A 21,648-nucleotide genomic window follows, 5' to 3' on the forward strand; every position below is an offset into this window, starting at 1 on the left:
AAGTAACAGACAGACAGACAGAGTTACTTTCGCATTTATAATATTAGTATGGATTACCTACTTGCACTTTTTAAATCTCTTATTTTGTAAAATTGTGTCTAGGCAGTTTTAAAAAGATTCGAACAAATGGACAATATTGAATATATTGCATAAACGATTTACCTGTATGTTTATATAATTATGTCGTATCTTTTAAATCAACACAAACTCATTGACATTAACTCAAGTGCATTTACACCACATTTACACATAGAGTATTAAGAAACGATTTGCTACTTCAATATTGATACCCTCTTATAAAGCCACAATGTAAAAAAAACATAAATTACTTTGAATTACAGCCAAGCGTACTTCCTCGCAATAACTCATTTTCAAGATTACACAGCGAAAGCAACTACTCATCGAGCAAACACGATAGCAATTACGATCATAGAATGTTAATTCCAACAATTGCGTGCTCCCCTGTTGTAATTAAATCCCAGTTATAAGCTATCAATGCTTTTATAAATACATTTTAAGCCCACCCTTGCTTTGGATTTACAATTGATTTGGAATCTACTAAATAATTCTTTTAAATGTTATACATCGTTGCATTAATAATCGCGATGCAGATAGTCCATTTGGGAGCTTATCTTAAGGAAAATTGTATTTGTTTACACCATGAATACTATTCAGAAAATTCATAGACACGTACTTTGTAGGCAATCACTAGGCAATATTTTCTGTTCATTGTCATTTTTGACATCGTTTTCCTACAGATTTATTCGACTATTTTTAGTCGTTTTGATGATTTATATATCCATTTAATAATTTATATTTCCACTTTAATTAAATACACCTTAAACATTCAATATGTCATCTGGTTCAGACGAGGAAGAGATTCAAACAGAGGTGATATATGAAGGCTCCATTGAGGAAAGCTCCGTGGAAGATCCACCCATGACCGAGTGGTCTTCATTGATCATAGAAATGCCAGAAGAAAATCGAAAGAAAGTTTTGCATGCGCAAGGTTTGTACAAGCCTGGAAGTGGAGAAATATGTGGAAAGTACATAGGTATGTCGCAGAGTTCAGTAATCATCCATCCATACTACAACTATCCAGCTGTGTTAGATCCTGGAATAAAGGATGCCCTTCTTAAACCCGAACCAAGAGTTGTATATCCTGAAGATGGACAGGATTTATACTTGGCTGTTTGCAGGGAAATGAATCAATGTCCAGTCAGAATGTTCCATCAAGGGTTAGTCATGGATACAATTGACTTGAGGTACTATAGCGTGAACCCATATGGAGTTAGACCAATGGCACTAGCACTACAGTATAATAAGAATGTTACAACATTCAACTTAACCGATAATTTCCTTAACGATGACGCATGCTTCCATCTTGGAGATATGTTAACATCAAATTCCAATTTAACTGAGTTAAACTTGTCCGGCTGCAGGATTGGAGCATCAGGAGCCTCAAAACTCTTTTCCGGATTACTGTTGAATAAAAAACTACGAATATTAAACTTGGACAAAAATGAGTTAGGTGATCTTGGCATAGAGCATTTTGCCCAAGTAGTCTTTCGTGGTATCAATCTGAAACAAATTTCTTTGAGCAAAAATAATATTACTGGCAAGTCAATCAATACATTGGCTGAAGCTTTTGAAACGCACAACAATCTAACGCATATTGATATTTCAAGGAATAATTTAAGTGCACCACAAAATGGAATTGTGAATTTACTTAATCAGTTGGCTGAAAATAAAGCATTGCAAGAACTTCATCTCTCATGGGACGCTCTATCCGGTGTCCGTACTGCAACCGCTATAAAAGCAGTGACGAGAGCTCCTAATTTACGAGTCTTAGATCTCAGTTACAATAGACTGGTTGGTGAAGCAGTTGAAACTTTAATAGGAAGTCTCGGTAAAGCAAAAAAGATGGTGACTCTCAATTTATCCAATAATCCTATGACACCGGAAGATGCTCTTAAGGTACTCAATAAAATGAAATCCAATGCAGTTAAAATACAAAATCTTATCATGGAAAATGTTTCCGTTAATATAACCTTTTTGAAGGTCTTAAATCAAATTAAATCATTGAAAACAAAGAAAAATGTTGTTATTGTGCATGGCGGTGTCCTTGGAGCTTATGATATAGCTGGTCCAGACATGAGAGACCTGGTTCTCAATCGCGCCGAGTTTTTAACTAAGAAGGGTAAAAAACACAAAGTTGACGTCGCACTAATGGCAATGCAGATTTTGAAAGACAATGGGGAAATAATGCCGACCAAAGAATTTGCCGATGCAGTTGCAGCAACTGGCGCGCCTTTGGATGATGATCTTGTCAATGAAATCGCCTCAACTTTTCCGGGACCGAAAACGGCAAAGACAAAAACTGTAGATCTAGCAAGCCTCGTCGATTTCGTCAAGAGAAAATGGCCAGATAGAGAATTACCTCCTACACCTCCACCAGAACCTGAGGTGCAACCAGAAGAAGAAACTCAGCCAATAGAAGAAACAAAAAATGAACCAACCAAAACACAAAAGAAAAACAAGAATACTGGTTTTAAATAGTTTCCATCAAGCGATATTGTTTATATTATTTTTTTTAATTTTTGATGAAGATGTATAATTTAGATTTATTTATATTTTATTGTAGTTTAATATAATCATTTGTAGCTATATTATTTTAATTTTATTTTTATTATTCTATTGAAATATATTTTGCTTAAATTCGGTTATTTTTGTTTTATTTTTTTTACAAGCTATTGTAGTGGGAATGAACACTGCTACAATTATGTTCGATCTATGCTTAGTATTCCTTTCTATATAAGAAACTTTATTTAGTAATACTTCTTAGAGAATTTAGAGCTGCTTAGCCGAAAAATAGAAAATAAAATAGGTAAATTTGACAAATACCTACCTTGGCAATTTTGAAAGAATTTTCTCAGGTTAGAATGCATTTAATGTCAATTTACATAAAATAATAATTTTTAATATTTTTACAAGTTTTAGATTACTACATACAAATATAAAAAAATGTCAAGCAATTCCAATGAATCTACGGAAAAGGTACCCGTGGTAAAAGTAATTTTCAAACATGAAGACAATAATTCTTCCGAAGAGCCACCTATGTCCGAATGGTCCTCCCTCCTTTTCGAATCCCCAGAAGAAAATATTAAAAAGCTGCGGTATGAGGAAGGATTGTATAGTCCGGGCAGTGGTGAAATATGCACGAAGTATGTTCCGTTATCTGCTAGTTCAGTACTCCGTCATCCTTATTTTAATTATCCTGGAGTAACAGATCCTGGTATAAAAGAAGCACTTCTCAAACCAGAACCAAAAGTTATATACCCCGACGATGGTCAAGAGCTCTATTTAGCTTTGTGCAAGGAAAGTAACTTATGTCCTATCCGAGCTTTTTATCGAGAATTACTGACAGATAAAATAGATCTAAAATATTATGGAATTAACCCTATGGCATTTCGTGCGATCGCGCTTTCTTTAAAATACAATAAATTCGTAACTGTCTTAGATTTAACTGATAACTGGATCTCAGAAGATGGTTGCTTTCATCTGGGTGAAATGCTCATAGAAAACATTAATTTGGAGGAATTAAATCTTTATGGGTGCCGAATTGGACCAGAGGGCGCTAAACGTTTATTTGCAAATCTACATTTAAATAGAGCCCTTCGAAGACTGAATCTCTGTCGAAATAAACTCGGGGACCTTGGTGTACAATTCTTAGCGAAAGCTATTTTCTTTGGATCAGATATAACTGAACTAAATTTAAGCTACAATGAGTTGACCGCTAAGTCCGTATTTCATTTGAGCGAAGCTTTTCAAACTCACAATAAACTAACACATCTAAACTTATCGTGGAACAGTATTATCTCAGGCAATATTATTTATACTCTGTGTAGAAAATTAAGTGAAAACAAAGGATTTCAAGAGATAAATTTATCATGGAATTCCTTAAGTGGACAACGTGTCGGAATGGGCATTGACATTCTGATGAAGTGTCCTAAACTACGGAATATCTACTTGAGTAATAATAAATTAGAATCTAACGCAGTGAAGCGTATCGGTAAAGGATTGAAAAAGGCTGTAGGTCTTACAACGTTAGATTTATCATTTAATCCATTAACACCGAACGACGCCAAGGTATTAATCGCGTACTTATTGGACCGCAAGATTAAGGTACGGAATATTCTGCTAGACAATGTTCTTGTAAAACCAGACTTTATTGATTTACTAAACGATATAATGTCGTTAAACTATCGTAAAAATTCTGTTATTACCTATGGTGGCGTGATACCTAAGTTTGTCGCCAAAAGTAAGGACATGCGTGAAATTTTGCTCGATAGAGCGGAAGCCTTATGTAAAAAGAAGCGTAAAGATATCGCCTTACTAATTCTTACGATACATAAAATAAATGGTCCGTCGATGGATACAAAGCAGTTTGCTAAAACTATAAAATCTATGGGAGCCCCATTAGACGAAGATTTGTTAGAGGGATTAAATACTGTTTTCCTGGGTGAAATATTAGATAAGTCTAAAACAATTAATTTGAAAGATTTAGTCGATTATTTAAGTCGTAAATGGCCTGATAGAAAGTTGCCCCCTACTCCTCCCCCCGAACCCGAACCTGAGGCTCCTCCTATTAAGACGGACAAGAAAAAGAAATAGCTACTTATTTTTAAGAATTTAGTTATAATTTTTATTATTTTAGATTAATATATTTGTAAACTATTATTCTTTTAAATTATGGATTACGGATTTATTGTTAATTGTTTAACTATAGTTTTTAATATACATTTAATTCTGAGTGCTGTATTATTTGCTAAATGTACATGTTTTAGGTATACATTATGAAAACAAAGCGGGATGCGTGATCTGTGCCCATTGTAGGCCGTCACGGCATGCATAATGACTCATGGAAAACCTTTGACGTGCTAGGCTCAGCACTTGCATTTACATGCTAATTGCTAGCCTTGCGTCTGACATGCAGTCTCTTTGAATATCTCCTTTAGAATTCAAGTTCTCGTCGTTCAAATTAGCCAGTTTCTAACCTACTATGAAAGGATGTTCATGATGTAGTAATTATTGAATTTACTAGGAAAATATCAATTGGACCATATCCATACATATATATAATACCATATGTTTTAGTTCATGTATAATAAATGCTAGGCTGTTAATGATGATGATAATAAATGCTACCCTAAAATTTTTTGTTATGGTGAGAATATGTCACTGGAGAGGAAACAATGTTTGAAGGAGATCCGCAAAGCTGATCAATAAAACATAATTCATGTATTTGTAACAGATCTTTCTTTATATTTACAATTATTTTCAATATGTTGCCTATACATATATTTAATGCGTAGGTAATTCCACAAACTAGGTTGAGAGTTGTTTATTTGACCGTTTTATTGAATTTTTACCATTCAGAAAAATGTAAAACATATGAAACGAAATCCAAGAAACAACGGCAGTATAGCCGTAACACCCCTAATACTAATCACATACATCTGCTAAACATTAATAAATCTAACAGCATACAGAGTAAACCGATTTGCCCCGATTAGGCTGCCCAGCAGCGCGGTACAGAGATGCGCTTGCGCACAGTAGCGTGCATCACGCGACGCTTCCATTTATTATTTATTACTGTCCACGTAGATAATACCCAAACCTAACATTCTTATCCCATGTTATTTAGAGAGTATTAGCCACTTTCCACTAATCATATTTGAATAATCTCCCAGTTTGGTAGAAATTGTGGATACTGTGTAAGTTGTAAGCGTGCAGCGTTATTTATTTATTTATTATTTATTTATATAAATTGTTTTCTGTTTCAGGTATGCTCAGGAGATTTTAAAGAAATCAGTAAGGCCATATTTATCTAGCCAATCCAGACGAAGAGACATAAAACTTCAGGGTTGTTTTTAGCATTTATTTTTACAAAACTACGACTGGACGAAGTTAAAATAAACGGAACTTACATCAGTTCAGTTAATTTTCTGCGTTCATCAAGGGGCTGGTACATCTCTTATCTCTTAATATTTACACACTTCTATATTGAGGTAAAAAATCAGCATAAGCAATCACCGTCCCTCGCAAATGAACAAACAAAAATACGTGTATTTAAATATTTTGTCAATAGAAAGTAAGTGGTTGCGCACGCGCAGTCCCCCACGCTGATTAGGAATTCGGGGCAGGTCTTATTTCGCATTACATATGAACTTTTACTTTTATGGACGTTACTTTTCTCTTTGTTTACGGTTACGTGCGCTGAAGTCCACCATTTTAATTATACATGGGATACACTTAAGGAATCACTAAATACTTTATGTTTACAAAAATACCCAAAATTTTTGGAGGTCATCATAATTTGAATAGTACAGACGGTTCGGTATGCAAGTATTAGTTTAATAATTAAATAACTATTTATTTATTAAAATGAATATAAGTGAATACATAAAACATACATTACATCTTTGTCACAGTCCACAGATGTCATCAATATTACACGTAAACGCAGTTTAAACAAAGATTCTTAGCATTGTAGCTTGATTGTAGCTATTTCATTTATAATCATCTCGTGTTCATTATCTATAAATAATATAAGCAATTTACAATAACTTTAACCGATTTAAATTTCGTAGATTATATAGAAAAAATCATAGATCCATTTTAAGAAAATAACGAGTTCAATCCACGCCTAAATAAAAATGAAACTAGTCTCCAAAAAGTGTTTAAGGGCAATTTATTATAATTACATTCTTGTTGAATAAAAACGACTCACGTGTTTAATTCATGACCAGCCTGAGGGGCGAATGGACCACCAATTTTGGGAGGGGACAGTCGATCGGATAAGAAATTGAATTGAATATAGTTTAAGCATTTACTTCGCTACTGATTTATTGCGGTTGATCGCTTTCTGTTTCGTTCCTGTGTACCTCCAAATTCGTATTATTTATCGTTAACCGGTTTTTTTATACCTAGATGTGTATCACTTAATTTTGGTTGTTAATTGAATTTATGAGTAAGTATGTTATATTGCATTGTTCTAACGAAATAAAAGACTAATATTTGCATTTTAGCTTTTATTTTTTGCTTAAAATATACATTTTGGATTTGACAATTGATTTTTATTCAGTTCTGAAATTTTTAGAAAATAAAAAAAATTGGAGCCTTCCTTATTTTGACAACGGTCGGTTAAAGCGGCCTGTACATATCCTGTATCAGTTATTAAACGTTTTATATTCACATAAATTAGCAATAAATCCCCCGTCCCGTTCTACACACTTGTCAGATGCGAACATGAAACAGGCAATTAAATACATATGCTTTATTAATTCTTACCGCATATTACCGTAACATATTGTTTTTATGTCAGCTGTAAGATTAAAGAAATCGGCCCAAGATGTGGCGGTAAATTGAATTTATTCTAGTTATTCGTTTCGATTAAATGTTATTAGGAAGCTATTTTAATAATGTTATAATCTTCATTAGCTGAATGTTTAATTACTAAATAAAAATAACAATTTTATCAATGTAAATATTTTTCCTCAAATTGAATCCCACTTTTTACAAAATACAGTGTCACCAATTACGATAAACTTCATTGTACTAATCCTATATTACCGAATAAATTTAACCGGCTTTAATCCCGTTAAATTACCTATCAAAATAGTGCAGTGAACTTATCTCAGTGGCCTGCACCAGCTCAGTATTCCATTACAGCGCTGATTATTTTCACTATTAGGAAGCGCGTGAGCACCGCACAAAGGCACCGGCGATCTAGTCCTGGAGTAGGGTGACTGTGGGTTAGATTAGTATTTATGGGACTAGATTTTTCATTCATATATTTTCATTCGAGTTGCTTGTATGATGTTCACTGGATTTGAAATTTTGTAAATATTATAATGGGGCCGCCACTTTGATCAGGTCGTCTGTCCATCTCGTTGATAAATGAAAGAACAGTATTACTTTTTAAATTCATGTTAATAACAAATGTATTGTATTCTATTTGATAGTCTTATCAATTGTCATTATATTTGTATACCTACCTTAGACAGTGCGCGCACGAGCAACTTTGTCTCCGCAACTTTTTTGTCTCCGCAACTATTTTGTCTCTCCCACCCATGGGCTAGTATGAAAGTGCGCGCACGTAGCGACGCAACTCCCCATACAAATTGATGGGAGAGACAAAATAGTTGCGGAGACAAAGTTGCTCGTGCGCGCTGGCTCTTAGATGTTAGATCAATAGTTATGACAACTAAAATTCTACTCTTTACCTATGTGGTTCTATGCATTATTCACGACTTTACTACTAGACTCTACAATCTCGTATTACAAGTATAAAATGGTCACCCTACACAATCGTTCCATCGAGTCCCGTCGCGCCGTATCCCACGGGGTACTCAACATTCTAATTTATCACCAACTATGGAAATTACGATGACAAAGAATACAATCAAAATATACTTACAACGAATCCTTCTGTAATAAACAAATGAGTTTTTATTGTCTATAGAAACTCATTTGTTAACCTTAACCTTTTATGGCCCTTTTATCTATAGGAAATTGAATCTAGAAAAAGGAAATTGATTAAAAAAAACACATATTCCCATAAAATTTTATAAACGTCATTTATTAGAGATACGATTTAATAGGCCATGGTTGGGTAATAACGCCAGTAAATAGTATCATCTATGAATTAAAAGCATCTTATATTTTACTAGCTTTCCGCCCGCGGCTTCGCCCGCGCTTTCAAAGAAAAACCCGCATAGTTCCCGTTCCCGAGGGATTTTCGGGATAAAACCTATCCTATCTCTCAAGTTGGATCGAACTGCACATGGTGTGCGAATTTTATTATAATCGGTTAAGTGGTTTAGGAGTCCATTGAGGACAAACATTGTGACACGAGATTTATTATTTAGATTAAGATTAAAATCGTTTTAATACTTTTTCATTTCCTTACATTTCCTTTGTCATTTCTTTTCGTGCCATACTCGATCAGTCGACAAAAAACTTTTCAGAAACTTAGTAGGTACTGCAACATTGACTGTCTTTTCAACATTTATATTTCATCATCATGCTATTTATAGCCATTCATCATTCTACAACTACATATCTCAATTGTCAGCAGGCATAAAATGCATTGCATTTATTGATGCAAGGCTACAACTATAGTAAACAGAACTGACCTATAAAATTCGAATAAGGACTGTATGAAAAAGTATACAGTTATCTTGGGAAAAAATGCGCACGCGCCGCGACATTTGGCGTGACACCTGTCGTATTGGACGCTATAATTAGCCGATCGGATCAACGTGCTTGTAATAAATATTATAGGAAATATTGGTAATGTTGTATTGAGTTGGGATGTAATTTTCTTATAAAAATTTTCAGCAGATGTCCGGCTTACGAAAATGCAGACGATGTCATTTCAGAGTAATATGTTTGTTTTTCAGGCATGATAAGTGATTTGACTGTACGTCTTTGCGCTTAGAATATAAATATATATATATATATATATATATCTTATATATAAAATTCTCGTGTCACAATGTTAGTCTGCATACTCCTCCGAAACGGGTGGACCGATTCTCATGAAATTTTCTGTGCATATCGGGTAAGTCTGAGAATCGGCCAACATCTATTTTTCATATGTACCACGGGCGAAGCCGGGGCGGGCCGCTAGTATATATATATATATATATATATATATATATATATATATATATATATATATATATATATATCTTATATATAAAATTCTCGTGTCACAATGTTAGTCTGCATACTCCTCCGAAACGGGTGGACCGATTCTCATGAAATTTTCTGTGCATATCGGGTAAGTCTGAGAATCGGCCAACATCTATTTTTCATATGTACCACGGGCGAAGCCGGGGCGGACCGCTAGTATATATATATTTATATTCTTATATTTATATTCTTTATATATTTATATTCATATTTATATTCTTCTTCTTCTTTTGACGTACAGTCAAATCACTTAACCTAAAAAAAAATGATATATCATCAGTTTTGCGACAAAAGTCAAGAAATGATAGCTTTACTACTTCCAGGGCCCAGACCTATTCTAACCATGAAAATGATTGACTTTTCAGTTTTCACACTACCTAGGCACACCTAAAAATCGCAATTCTCATTACACTCAACAAGTGAAACCACATCCCAAAGTAAGATACGAGCCTAGATGAAATAATTTACAAGCACTTTCCCACGCGCGCCGAAGGTCGCTCACGATATCGTCGGTACGATACGATCTCTCATGTGGAGTTCACGGCTGTCTTGCTAAATTAATCAATATTTGAATATGAGTTTATTTAGAGTTGGATTGTTTTGTTAGGAACTACTACTGGGTACGTCGCGGTCGTGTTAATTTAAATTACGCTGAATAGTGGTAGAGTGCAAACTTTTTCTTGGTTAGTTGGTGACTGACGTATTTGCCGTACTGGGTTAACAAACAGAATATAATAACTTCAAGCTATGCTTTATAATAATATTTTATCTTTCAACGCGTTATGCTTATAGGTACACAGTGTTTTAAACTTTCTTCTTCAAGTAAAATATTTATGTAGTTTCCATATGTTTTTTTTAATAAATGCATCTGTCCGACATTAAAGTTTCTGGACTATTTACCGGTTCTTAAAAAACAATTTAATTTCTAGAAAAACATTCAACAAGTAATAAAACTAGATTAAATATTAATAGTACCTACTTACAAATGTCTCTAGTTTTAGCAAATCAATTTCCGCCATCAATTTTCAAGTAACCTTTACAACCCTGATTTTTAACTACGTAATCATAGAGAGTTACAAAGCTTAGAGATCTGGTCTTATCACAGACAGTCCAATCAAATTTAATGCCTCCAACATTCCTCAGTTAATTGTCTCCTACGGGAGGGACAGCTAATCCCCTTAATGGTAACCGACTCTGGTTGGATTCGACACGGCCCGCTCTGTTGTGATCCTTCCTCGTAATCGACGATATGAATTATAAGCGACCAAAGATTATTTTACAGATGCGTCAATTGGAATTACTTCTCTTCTTCCATTTCTCATAGAGTACAAAGAAATGTATTTACTCATTTTATGTATTGAAACACATGTTAATACTTTAACGATAAAAATCCGTGTACCGTGCCGATACCGTATCCGTATCTTCAATAGCACTAACTATTTATCGAACAATCTTTTCTAATAAACTCTTTATCACAAATCAAAAACAATTCGTAATGAAGTATGGCTCACAGGCACAGCGTATAGGCAATAATAAATGACATCATTTTTCATAATCGCTAATTCATTCGCGCCATTGTTCCGACATAACCTTAAAAAGATAAACATACATCACGCGCAATTAAGACGTAAACGAAAATTGTAATGTATCTAGCTGTCAAAACAAATCAATGTTTATATAATCTGTATTTATTGGCGGCTATTTGGCGGCTATACATCTGTTTGACAGTTCATTAAGAAACAACATAATTATTATTTTTCCCCTGAAAAATTAAGGTTCTATTTGCGATAATTATGTTCAGTTTTGACAAAGAATTGCGTTTGATTTTAATGTATGAAAAAGTTTATCCATATTGTCAATTCTCACTCAATGAAATTGATGTATTTGCAAACAACAATATATTAATTCTTGTAGTTTCGTGATACCGTAAAAAATAAATATATCAATTTCTTTAATGCATCCGTAGCACGATACGTTTTATAAAAAGTACAAAAGCAAACAGTTTCATGCATCAAAAACGTATAGTATTTATAAATTTGCATATTATTTCGCGCGGGAAAATTGGCGGCATTATCGTCCATAACTAACTTTCGATTCGTTCGTAATTGTACGCTTCGTGTTTTATTCTTCATTTTAATGCTAATTTTCAATTATACAAGGGTTTGCTGAAACATTTAATTTGGCGCGTTTGGTGTAATTTCGCACACTTACTTTTTCCTTTATTTTGAATTTAAATTTAAGAAAAGTGTAAGGATGCAAGGCGAATAATTGAAGTGTTGCTAATAATTGAACTGAAATTGGCTTTTTAATGTTTATAAAAATCATGTTTCCATAAGTAACTCGTCATGCAATGGCCTTATTACTAAACAATACACACCTTCATATTATTCTCTTCTATTAAACCTATACATTACTATTTCATGAATTCATGGTCCTAGCGGATGCTTCTATCTCCAATGCTTCACGTGCTCTGCAATCTTAATATGTACTATTATAAAGGCGAAAGTTTGTTTGGATGTATGGATGTATGGATGTATGGATGTTTGTTACTCTTTCACGTAAAAACTACTGAACCGATTACAATGAAATTTAGCACACATATAGAGGGTAACTTGGATTAACACATAGGATAGGTTTTATCCCGGAAATCCCACGGGAATGGGAACTATTCGGGTTTTCCTTTGAAAACGCGGGCGAAGCCGCGGGCGGAACCCTAGTAAAAAATAAAACATTGAATTTGAGATAAAAATCCCTTCGTATCGCAAATGATATAACAGTATCCGATATATTATACCTTAATACTATCCTTAAAGAGGAGCCTGATGTTATATAAGGCAGGTGCTTTAATCTTCTCGATGCGGTTGAATGAGCTCTAAAGGTATGAACACAATTACGCGCACGCTCGATTAAAAATTTAAATAAATTAGCGGCGAGCTTTGGTACCGAATTCCAGGTTTTTAATAGAAGAATTTAATTTAATAGAAGATAGAATGTAAGAGGCAATACGTACAATATAACTAAATTTCACTTTAAACATGTTTAAATCGGGAGTCAATCTACGTCTCAATCTTTACCAATATCGTTTCGTGAATTTCTAATACATATATTCATTTCATATCGGTTCAATTACATATGGATACAACGTGTCCACTATTATGTTAGTGAACTTAGCAGATCATTTTTAGCAGATCAAAAAAAAAAATGTGAGTTCTTATCGCGTGCAGTTGAGTTCTACAGTTCCTGATACTTTTTAGAAATACTCGCGTAAAATGAAACACTAGAAAATTTATTTATGTCATATTTCATCACGCCGTAGCATCATGCCGTAGCAGCATGCCGTAGCATCATGCCGTAGCATCACGCCGTAGCATCACGCCGTAGTATCATGCCGTAGCATCATGCCGTAGCTTCATGCCGTAGCATCATGCCGTAGCATCATGCCGTAGCATCATGCTGTAGCATCATGCCGTAGCATCATGCCGAAGCATCACGCCGTAGCATTACGCCGTAACATCACGCCGTAGCATCATGCCGTAGCATCACGCCGTAGCATCATGCCGTATCATCACATCGTAGCATCACACCGTAGCATCACGCCGTAGCATCACAGCGTAGCATCACGCCGTAGCATCACGTCGTAGCATTACGCCGTAGCATCACGCCGTAGCATCACAGCGTAGCATCACGCCGTAGCATCACGTCGTAGCATCACGTCGTAGCATCACGTCGTAGCATTACGTCTTAGCATCACGTTAAGCCGGGTCCAGGTCGGGTTTTTTCAAATGTCGTTTGTTAAGGTAAAAACGCCAGAACTATTTCTAAAAAGTATCAGGAACTGTAGAACTCAACTGCACGCGATAAGAACTCACATTTTTTTTCTGATCTGCTAAAAATGTTCTGCTACGGGAAGTTGGCAGATCATTTTTTCAAATGTCGTTTTTTAAGGTAAAAACGCCAGAACTATTTCTAAAAAGTATCAGGAACTGTAGAACTCAACTGCACTTGATAAGAACTCACATTTTTTTTTTGATCTGCTAAAAATGATCTGCTAAGTTCACTAACATTCCACTATTTATATTTACAACATCTTGATACAAGTTTATTCGTAACTAGCGGTCTGCCCCGGCTTCGCTCGAGGTATATATTTACGTTTTCTCTACATAAGAACCATCCTCGTACTTCAAGGAATATAATAAAAAAAGAATGATCGAAATCGGTTCAGCCGTTCACACGTGATGCCGTGACATCGCAAAACAGGTTTCATTTTTATATTATTCGTAATTAAAACACAACAAACGTATCATAAAATACCAAGTCAAAACATAATACTTACGTATACGGTTACCGCGCGCCGCGCCCGCGCAAGTGTGTCCGCACATTAAAGGATTTTTCCCCTCGGGCTCATCGCGTATGCGGTTAGAACAAGTGACGGATCAAGTTCCTTGTTTACCTTTTTTGTTTTAGGGATCCGCGGCAAAAAGGTTGACGATATCGAGGTTTTATGAATCGTGAATGTGGGATCGTAAGACAATTGCAGTTCGTTGTCTTATGTCAGTGATGCGTAAGATGGGATGAATTTAGGCGTTTATTTTTGTGGATTGGCTGATAAATTGGCTTTTGTTTGATTTTCACTTTGAAGTAAATATTGTGCCTGTGTGTGGTACGAAATGGTTAAGTAAGAGTAGGTTAATTAAGCATGTGAAATTTGTGTTATTTCTATAGATAAGTAAACAAACAACAATAAATGCATCAAAATCGACTCACAACTCGCAATTTTACATAACTCATTTTTGTAATTGGACATTAAATCAATCCATCAAAAAATCCCGTGAAACTGCAATATTTTTATTCAAGTTTAAACTCACGTAACTCGATAGAAAATCTGATAGACAGTAAATAATGGTATTTTGCTAACAAGAGGTAACCCAAGCTAACCGCGGCCCGTCACACTTTTCTTTCTTTTTTCTTGCGGTAACTTGGGAGGAAGTTTTAAATCTATACATTGTGCGGTTTCTATATACGTTCCCATACATTTAAAATAAAACCACTAACATCTAATACATGCTTTTATAATAATAGCCTCTGAGTATAATGGCGGGGTACAATATGCCAATGGTGTCTTTCTAAAACCATTCTGGACGCTTTTAAATCAATGTAATTATATAGAAATGTTGTTGGAAGCACTTGGCTAATGCAGTGTAATTGAGTTATCTATTTCTTATAGAGTGTGCTTCTTTATAAAAGAAATTTAATGAACTAAAAGTTATTGCTTGTTGAAACACCTCATTGCTCGTGATTTCAATTTGTTGTCTGTTTGGGTTTTGCCGTAGTAGCACAGTACGAGTAGTAACAAATGTTTCTTGTGTTATAATCATATGTGTTTTGTGTATTCCTTTTTTCTTACCTTAGTTATGAACAAAGCGTAAAAGTATCAAAATACAAGGTTTGTTCTTCTGGCCTCTTTGGTGTAGGTCATTTAAAGGAGAATATTATTTAGTATTTAACTTTCTCATTCTGCTTTCAACTTAATACATTTTAAAACAAATTATGTAATGTAAAACAAAAGAAACGACCTAGTCTATGTCTGCGACTGAGACAATTACAATGCTTCATATGTCGAAATCGAGAGTGAAAAATTATAGCTAGTGTCACTTGGGATGATGTAAAGACGATAGCTCATTTATTACATTCTATTCCTATATCTAGAAAGTGGAAGAATATATAAAATAAAGTCACATACAACCTCACATACTAACTTTAAATCATTTCTTATCCCTTTAAGTCTACTAATATAATAATTAATAACCATCAAACTTTTTGAGGGTTCAAGTTGGAATGCATGAATGGACATGGACTATTTCACAGAAAAGAAACTGATCGCATCTGTATGAAATTTCATCAAGAATTAGATTATAGTAGGTACTGATGCTAATTATTACTCCGGTAACATGCAAGTAAAGCCACAGACTCCAGCTAGTCTTAACTCTCACATGGCTGCGTCGCCTGCATGCCTACCTCCCCACAATTCACATTCGAACTAAACGTGACACACATACCCTTTCCATCAGTTAAATCAACGGTGATTGTAAAATATCTCCCATGATGATAAATACGTGTAGCGTGCGCACGCGCCACGCACGACCGATCCTTGCACTATGAACCGACAACACAGGCGATACGATCGGTTCGCTCAAATCAATCATTTGTTTTCGCTTGCGAAATGTCATTAGGGTTTAGCCGTTTAGATGTAATCGGGGACGTGTAATGGTTAATTAAATGGTTGAAAGATTTAGTATGTTGTTGGATGCGGAAGAAAAAGGAATAGAAGTTCTAAAATGCCCTTCAATGCTCAGTTCAAATTTGTTGTTTTGAGTCGATCATATTTTTCATCTTAATTTTTGGACAAATCAGCTTTCTCAAATTATATTTATAAACGAAAAATAAATATTAATAATTGCTGCTAACTGCAGTCTTTCCTCTTCTTCAAATAAACTAATAATGTCAAATATCTCCAATTATTCTAATCAAACATTTTCAAAATTGACTGAACATGGATAATAATGAACTTGACATGTAAGAAAATGTACCAGACGTTAACAAATGTAACCTACAACATAGAAAAATCAGGTTTACAATCGAAACATACCACCCACCACCAGCCATCATTTTTCTAAGCGCAACCATTAATGCATACGTCACTCCACGATGCTATCTCCACATTCCGAAGCTTGGGGTAATTTTTTAAAAGCCTGAGCACTGCATAGTTTTAACACACGCTCAGTTTATTTTTAACCTTATTAACGGGTCGACTGCTTGAATAATTGGTGTAGTTAACATTATCGTGGCCTAGTTGTTCTCGTACAACCCCCCCATCTATTAATCACCATAAATCACGTTAATTTTAATCTTAATAATTATCCAAACAGGTTGTCGTTAAACTTTACGACTATTTAACGGGGCGCATAATTACAGGCCGAGCTCATATTTATGGGTGAAAAAGGTTAAAAAACATCAGAATTCCTGTCCAAAATCCAGTGAGGCAGAAGCGTGTCAGATAGGGGCATTTTAGATCCTTTTTTGTAAACGTTTTTGTCCGTAGATAAAGGAAGCGTGCTTAAAAGGACTCACGTCTACGGATACAAAAAGTTATCTAAAATATTGATGTTGCCGCTTTTATCTGGTAAAGAGGTCAAAGACGTATAATGTGCTTCTACTATTGCACGCCTCATAAGCGAAGCGTTGAGGTGGGTACTACTGTCACTTCGCGCAAAACATCTGATTTTTCAAACTTAAAATGTCTTTATGTATCATACATTGCACTTGTAAGATAATACATACACACACATATTAAGAAAAAACACTATTTTTAACGTTCATGATATTTTTGATGTCATTTTTGTTATTTAAACTAGTTAAAAAACAGTTTAAAAAAGTTCTGTCTTGGACGTCCGTGTGTCTGTATGTGCGGATCCTTTTTCTTGTTAACACGATAGCGACCGAAATACTTTACTAATCGAGTCTTTTTTTTTCTCTTACGCTTGAGTATGCTCAGGAATAGAACCCTTTCATTTTTCAGGGTCTGATTCGATGTGGTTTAATTGTTATTAAATAAACAAAAATAATAAATATTTATTAAAAAAAAATTATGAGGCGTGCACTTTTGGATTTTCCAAATTATTTTAACTGTGTTTCTTTTAAACTATTTTTATATTTGTAGTTTCACAATGAATTATAACAATAGTAAACTGAAGTACAAAATACTAGTAATTTCCTATTAAATACAATAATATCGCCAAACCTTGTATTATGTCCTTTCAACCTATTAACTTCCACTCTTCTGAACATAATGCTGTACTTGTTTCTTGAAAAATATTTTTTTATTATTTATTATTCCACTGTCTATTGATATGCTTCATCTACCGCATAATCCAAATTTCGTATCCACCCAATACCAACAACTTTACCACTACCACAAACTTCCCAGTTTCCTGTAAAAAGTACAAACAAGATAAGAGCATCTACGTCCCATCCGTACTCGTGATTGATCGTCCAACCTCGGCCTGAGCTCTAATGGATCCATGACGTTGATTTAATAAACCCTTCATTACACATCAAAAGGTTTCTAACCATCCCGAATTGATACCATAATTCTGGCTGATGTAAGTCCTATGGGAATGTTATGTTCCTATGTACTCGGCGATAATTATTTCCAACTTGAATTGGTCTGGTTTGTGTACGATCTTGTTTCTAGGGTTTTGAGAGTAACTTTTAAATGAACAGTTTTGAATCGATCTCTCCATAGTAGGAATTTGGTTGTAGGAATTTGGTTGTAGGAATTTTACCAATTTTAAAGATGCAAATTGCAGATGTCTTTTGTTCTTGAATAATTTCCATCATAACTTATACACATTATTAATCCTGACTGTATAGAGGAGTCAGAATATTAAATCCTAAAAGCGGCAATCGCGGTTCCCTTTCTTGAGCCTAAAATATGCGCGCCGAATAACCATACTTAACGCAGAACATTGAAAGGTTACAAATATTAGTTATAATTCAAAGTCAGCGGTTAAGAGGTAATTTTTTCGCAAATTGTATAACCGATCCATTAATTTAAGCTACGTTTCGCAGAATTTCAATGCTAACAACCGCCTGTCAAGTGAGAAGGTACAACGCAGTGAATAAATTGCGAGATGATTTTGCAAGTGCAAAGAACCCCATTATTTCGGTAGCAAAAATCGAGGAAAAAATAATGTTTATTAACCATGGAATTCCATCAAAAGTTTTGCGTGCAATCCTGACGTGCGTTTTAAGGTCTTGAGTGAATATTACTTTTGGTTGTCGTTTTTGATCACCATCTTGAAAATTTTTATAACCATTATATTTTAAGTATTTCTTCACTTTAATGATTATCTTAAAGGTTATTTTGAATTCCAATTATCCCATAAACTAATTCTCCTTCATCATTAACACCTCCTCTGTACATATTTTGTTTCTAAAATATTTTTGTAACTTGCCTACCAATTTTGGTTTGTTGATCCATGCTCCGTCGTTAGCTGTCTCCTCGCATCGGTTCACAGCCCGGCTGGCGTCGAGTTACGTATTATTTAAGGTTACCTTGACTTTGTTCTAAGGTTAATGAACAATTACGTGAATATCAACGTCTGTCATTCTAACTTTATCAAAAATTATTTATTAAATAAGTGTTTTTATAGTACTCGAGTGTGATATATAAAAAAGGGTAATTTTTAAGAGATTTATACGTGATTATTTCATCAATGCAACGCGAACGTAACGACTGCGATAAAAAGTATATCTGAATATTTTAGTAAGAATTTTTTTCAGTCAAGGCATGTAATATCTTGGTCTGACCAAGATTACGCTCACTATGTGTATTCGAAATGTCGGGATATTATAACCTATAAATAAAATCATGTTTTAAATCTTCCAGAGTGCTTCATTTTTAATGTTTGAATTGACATTTTAACTCCCATATTTCACATTTTTTAATTGATTAATTCCATGGTCCAAGAGCCCATCAATCTATTTCATAAATAATTAACTTTTGACAAGAACAAATATAGAGGTAGGTAAATGGACAGCTATTATTATTTTTTGTGTTAAAAAATGATTGCCTTGAAAACACATATTGTTCATGATTAAGGATGTTATTCGATGTAACGATAAATAGCATAAGGTACCTACAATCTACATATTTTATTCCTACCTTGACTTACCGTAAATATGATATACAAAAATCCCCGGGACATAAAATGTACATATTTTCTTGGATTTAATAGTAGTAGTACGAGAAAATTTAACTACCTATAAGCCTTCTAGAAAATTTAACTATTTATCTCTGGAATCCATTTATGTACCCTTCAGCCTTGGCATTCAAACTTGCAGCCTTTACGAGTCATAATAGTTCAAGTATCTTCTTTACTCTCCATCACATTTTCATTTACAACATAAGCGTACATTTTTAACAGCATGCACTCATTTTCACTATCAGTGTTTGCAATATTTTAGCTAATAAATTCAAATTTTATTGACCTAGACACATGTTCTAAGAGATTAAAGAAATTTAACTTCTTTATAGTTTTCTTAATCCATACATAATAAAGGTTGTTTTTAAATTATAACACGGCCGCGGCGTACTGCGACGTCACATCGCAGTCGGATCATTTGTCAAAGCCGTCGCTTGCGCAACCTAAAACTAACAGACTTGATTGATTAAAAAGTTAACTCCATTGTTTTCGCTTACAATGCTTTTGTAATTCAGCCCAGATAGTAACAAATCAGCGTTGAAAGGTGTCGCTGTTGGTTGTCTTGTCAACTGTCACGGACTTAAATCTTAATAGGCTAGGAATCATAGACGATATACGATTTATAGATAATCGAAAGTCGGTATGTTACTGTGAAGTCGTATGGTAAATAACAGTGCCCTACGTATAAATGTCAAAAGTGTGAATGATTTGTTTTTGTTAAATCATTTGTGGTATTTTATATCATAACTAGTCTTTTTTTATAGGTTATGTTTCAATTTTATCTTTTTTGATTTAATCAATTTTAATTAGATATTGATTCAATAATTATCTAGGTATGCATAATGCAATAAAGTTTTCTAATTCACTAAAATATATTTAATGTTGATTTGAGTTAATTTACAAATAATTTCTCAACCCAAAAAGATAATGACATATAATTTAAAGTCTCGTTTGTTTAATCTGTGGAGCTTGTAGTTTCCCGCGCAAACGTAGCCATTTTGGCGCGCTTGCGTCATATCGATAAAGTGATGAAAACCGACTACAACATAGTCTGCGGTTCGGAATCTTACTAAGTAATAGGGATGTGGTCTCATATCGAGTTATCGATACGTAATTATAAACCATTTTTTCGCAATATGTCTGATACGCAACTTTCTTTTCAATGTTTGGATAGAATTTCGTCTAGAAATGTTCATGTAAATTTAAATTAATTAAATGTTAATGAAATTAAAATATATTATTCAAAATTATATGCAATTTTAATGTAAAACACGGATTATCTCTACTCGTAGGAACGAAGATGATATTGCGATGGTTAGAGCTATCTTTCCGCAAGATGCATTACCAATAATATCAGTTTTTACATATTTTTTGTTAATTTATGTAAGTACTAATTTTTTAACGATACAGAAATTACTTAATATTTCGGTATTAGAAACTTACAAAATGTATGACACTAACTAAAGGAAGGTAAAGTGACTGACATCCCTAAAGTTAATAATTTCATGTTTTCGTGTTCTGTCAGTGAAATATAATAATGTTCGCTGCATAATTCTTGTGATTCTTGTGAAACTTTAACGAGCATTTCAATTATATCACGTGTTTAATGCGCAATTCGACATTCCAAAAATAAGAAAAGCAATAAATATAATTATTTATTATGTATATTATGGACTACTACCTATTATTATTCATTATTAAATGAATACTTAATCAATAATGGATTTATGTATGTCTTGGGAGTTGGGAACCTCGGCGAACTTTCATTGTATTAAAAATATATGTTATATGTATATATATAACAAAAACAAAGAATCGACTATTTATATAAATTATACTAATGCCAGCAATCAAATAGAATTTGGAAAAAAAAATCTGTTCGTAGTAATAGGAGTTGATAGGAATGCTCGATAAAATTTATTGAAAAAGATGAAAATTTAAAAACGGAACACTAATTAATTTTAAACGATTCATTTGAGCTCTTTGAATTGACAAATCGCTCTTTTAACACCCTTCTTTTTTACAAAGTGCGGTTCTCAAACTTTTCTTTCAAAATAACATATTTAATTGTGTACTTTTAGATCGATTTTGTTTGTATAAGCAGTGTTATATCTGAAAATAA

At 33.9% G+C, this 21,648-nt stretch overlaps 3 protein-coding genes across 3 annotated transcripts in view; all 3 read left to right on the top strand.

The window, feature by feature from the left end:
- Positions 1 to 21,648, top strand: part of osp (myosin phosphatase Rho interacting protein outspread) — a 256,619-nt gene that overhangs the window by 163,397 nt on the left and 71,574 nt on the right. The window lies entirely within an intron of this gene.
- On the top strand, positions 57 to 2,604 carry LOC149486180 (uncharacterized). The gene has a single exon (XM_089699487.1). The coding sequence runs from the start codon at positions 853 to 855 to the stop codon at positions 2,557 to 2,559; it is 1,707 nt and encodes a 568-aa protein (XP_089555613.1). The 5' UTR covers positions 57 to 852; the 3' UTR covers positions 2,560 to 2,604.
- On the top strand, positions 2,604 to 5,157 carry LOC149486181 (uncharacterized). The gene has a single exon (XM_089699488.1). It carries the CDS (start codon positions 3,025 to 3,027, stop codon positions 4,672 to 4,674), a length of 1,650 nt encoding a protein of 549 aa, XP_089555614.1. The 5' UTR covers positions 2,604 to 3,024; the 3' UTR covers positions 4,675 to 5,157.

The sequence above is a fragment of the Colias philodice genome, chromosome 9 (assembly GCF_061535455.1).
Source record: "Colias philodice isolate Cphi_HAF_F1 chromosome 9, ilColPhil1 Martin Lab GWU primary, whole genome shotgun sequence".
In the NCBI taxonomy this organism is placed as follows: domain Eukaryota; kingdom Metazoa; phylum Arthropoda; class Insecta; order Lepidoptera; family Pieridae; genus Colias; species Colias philodice.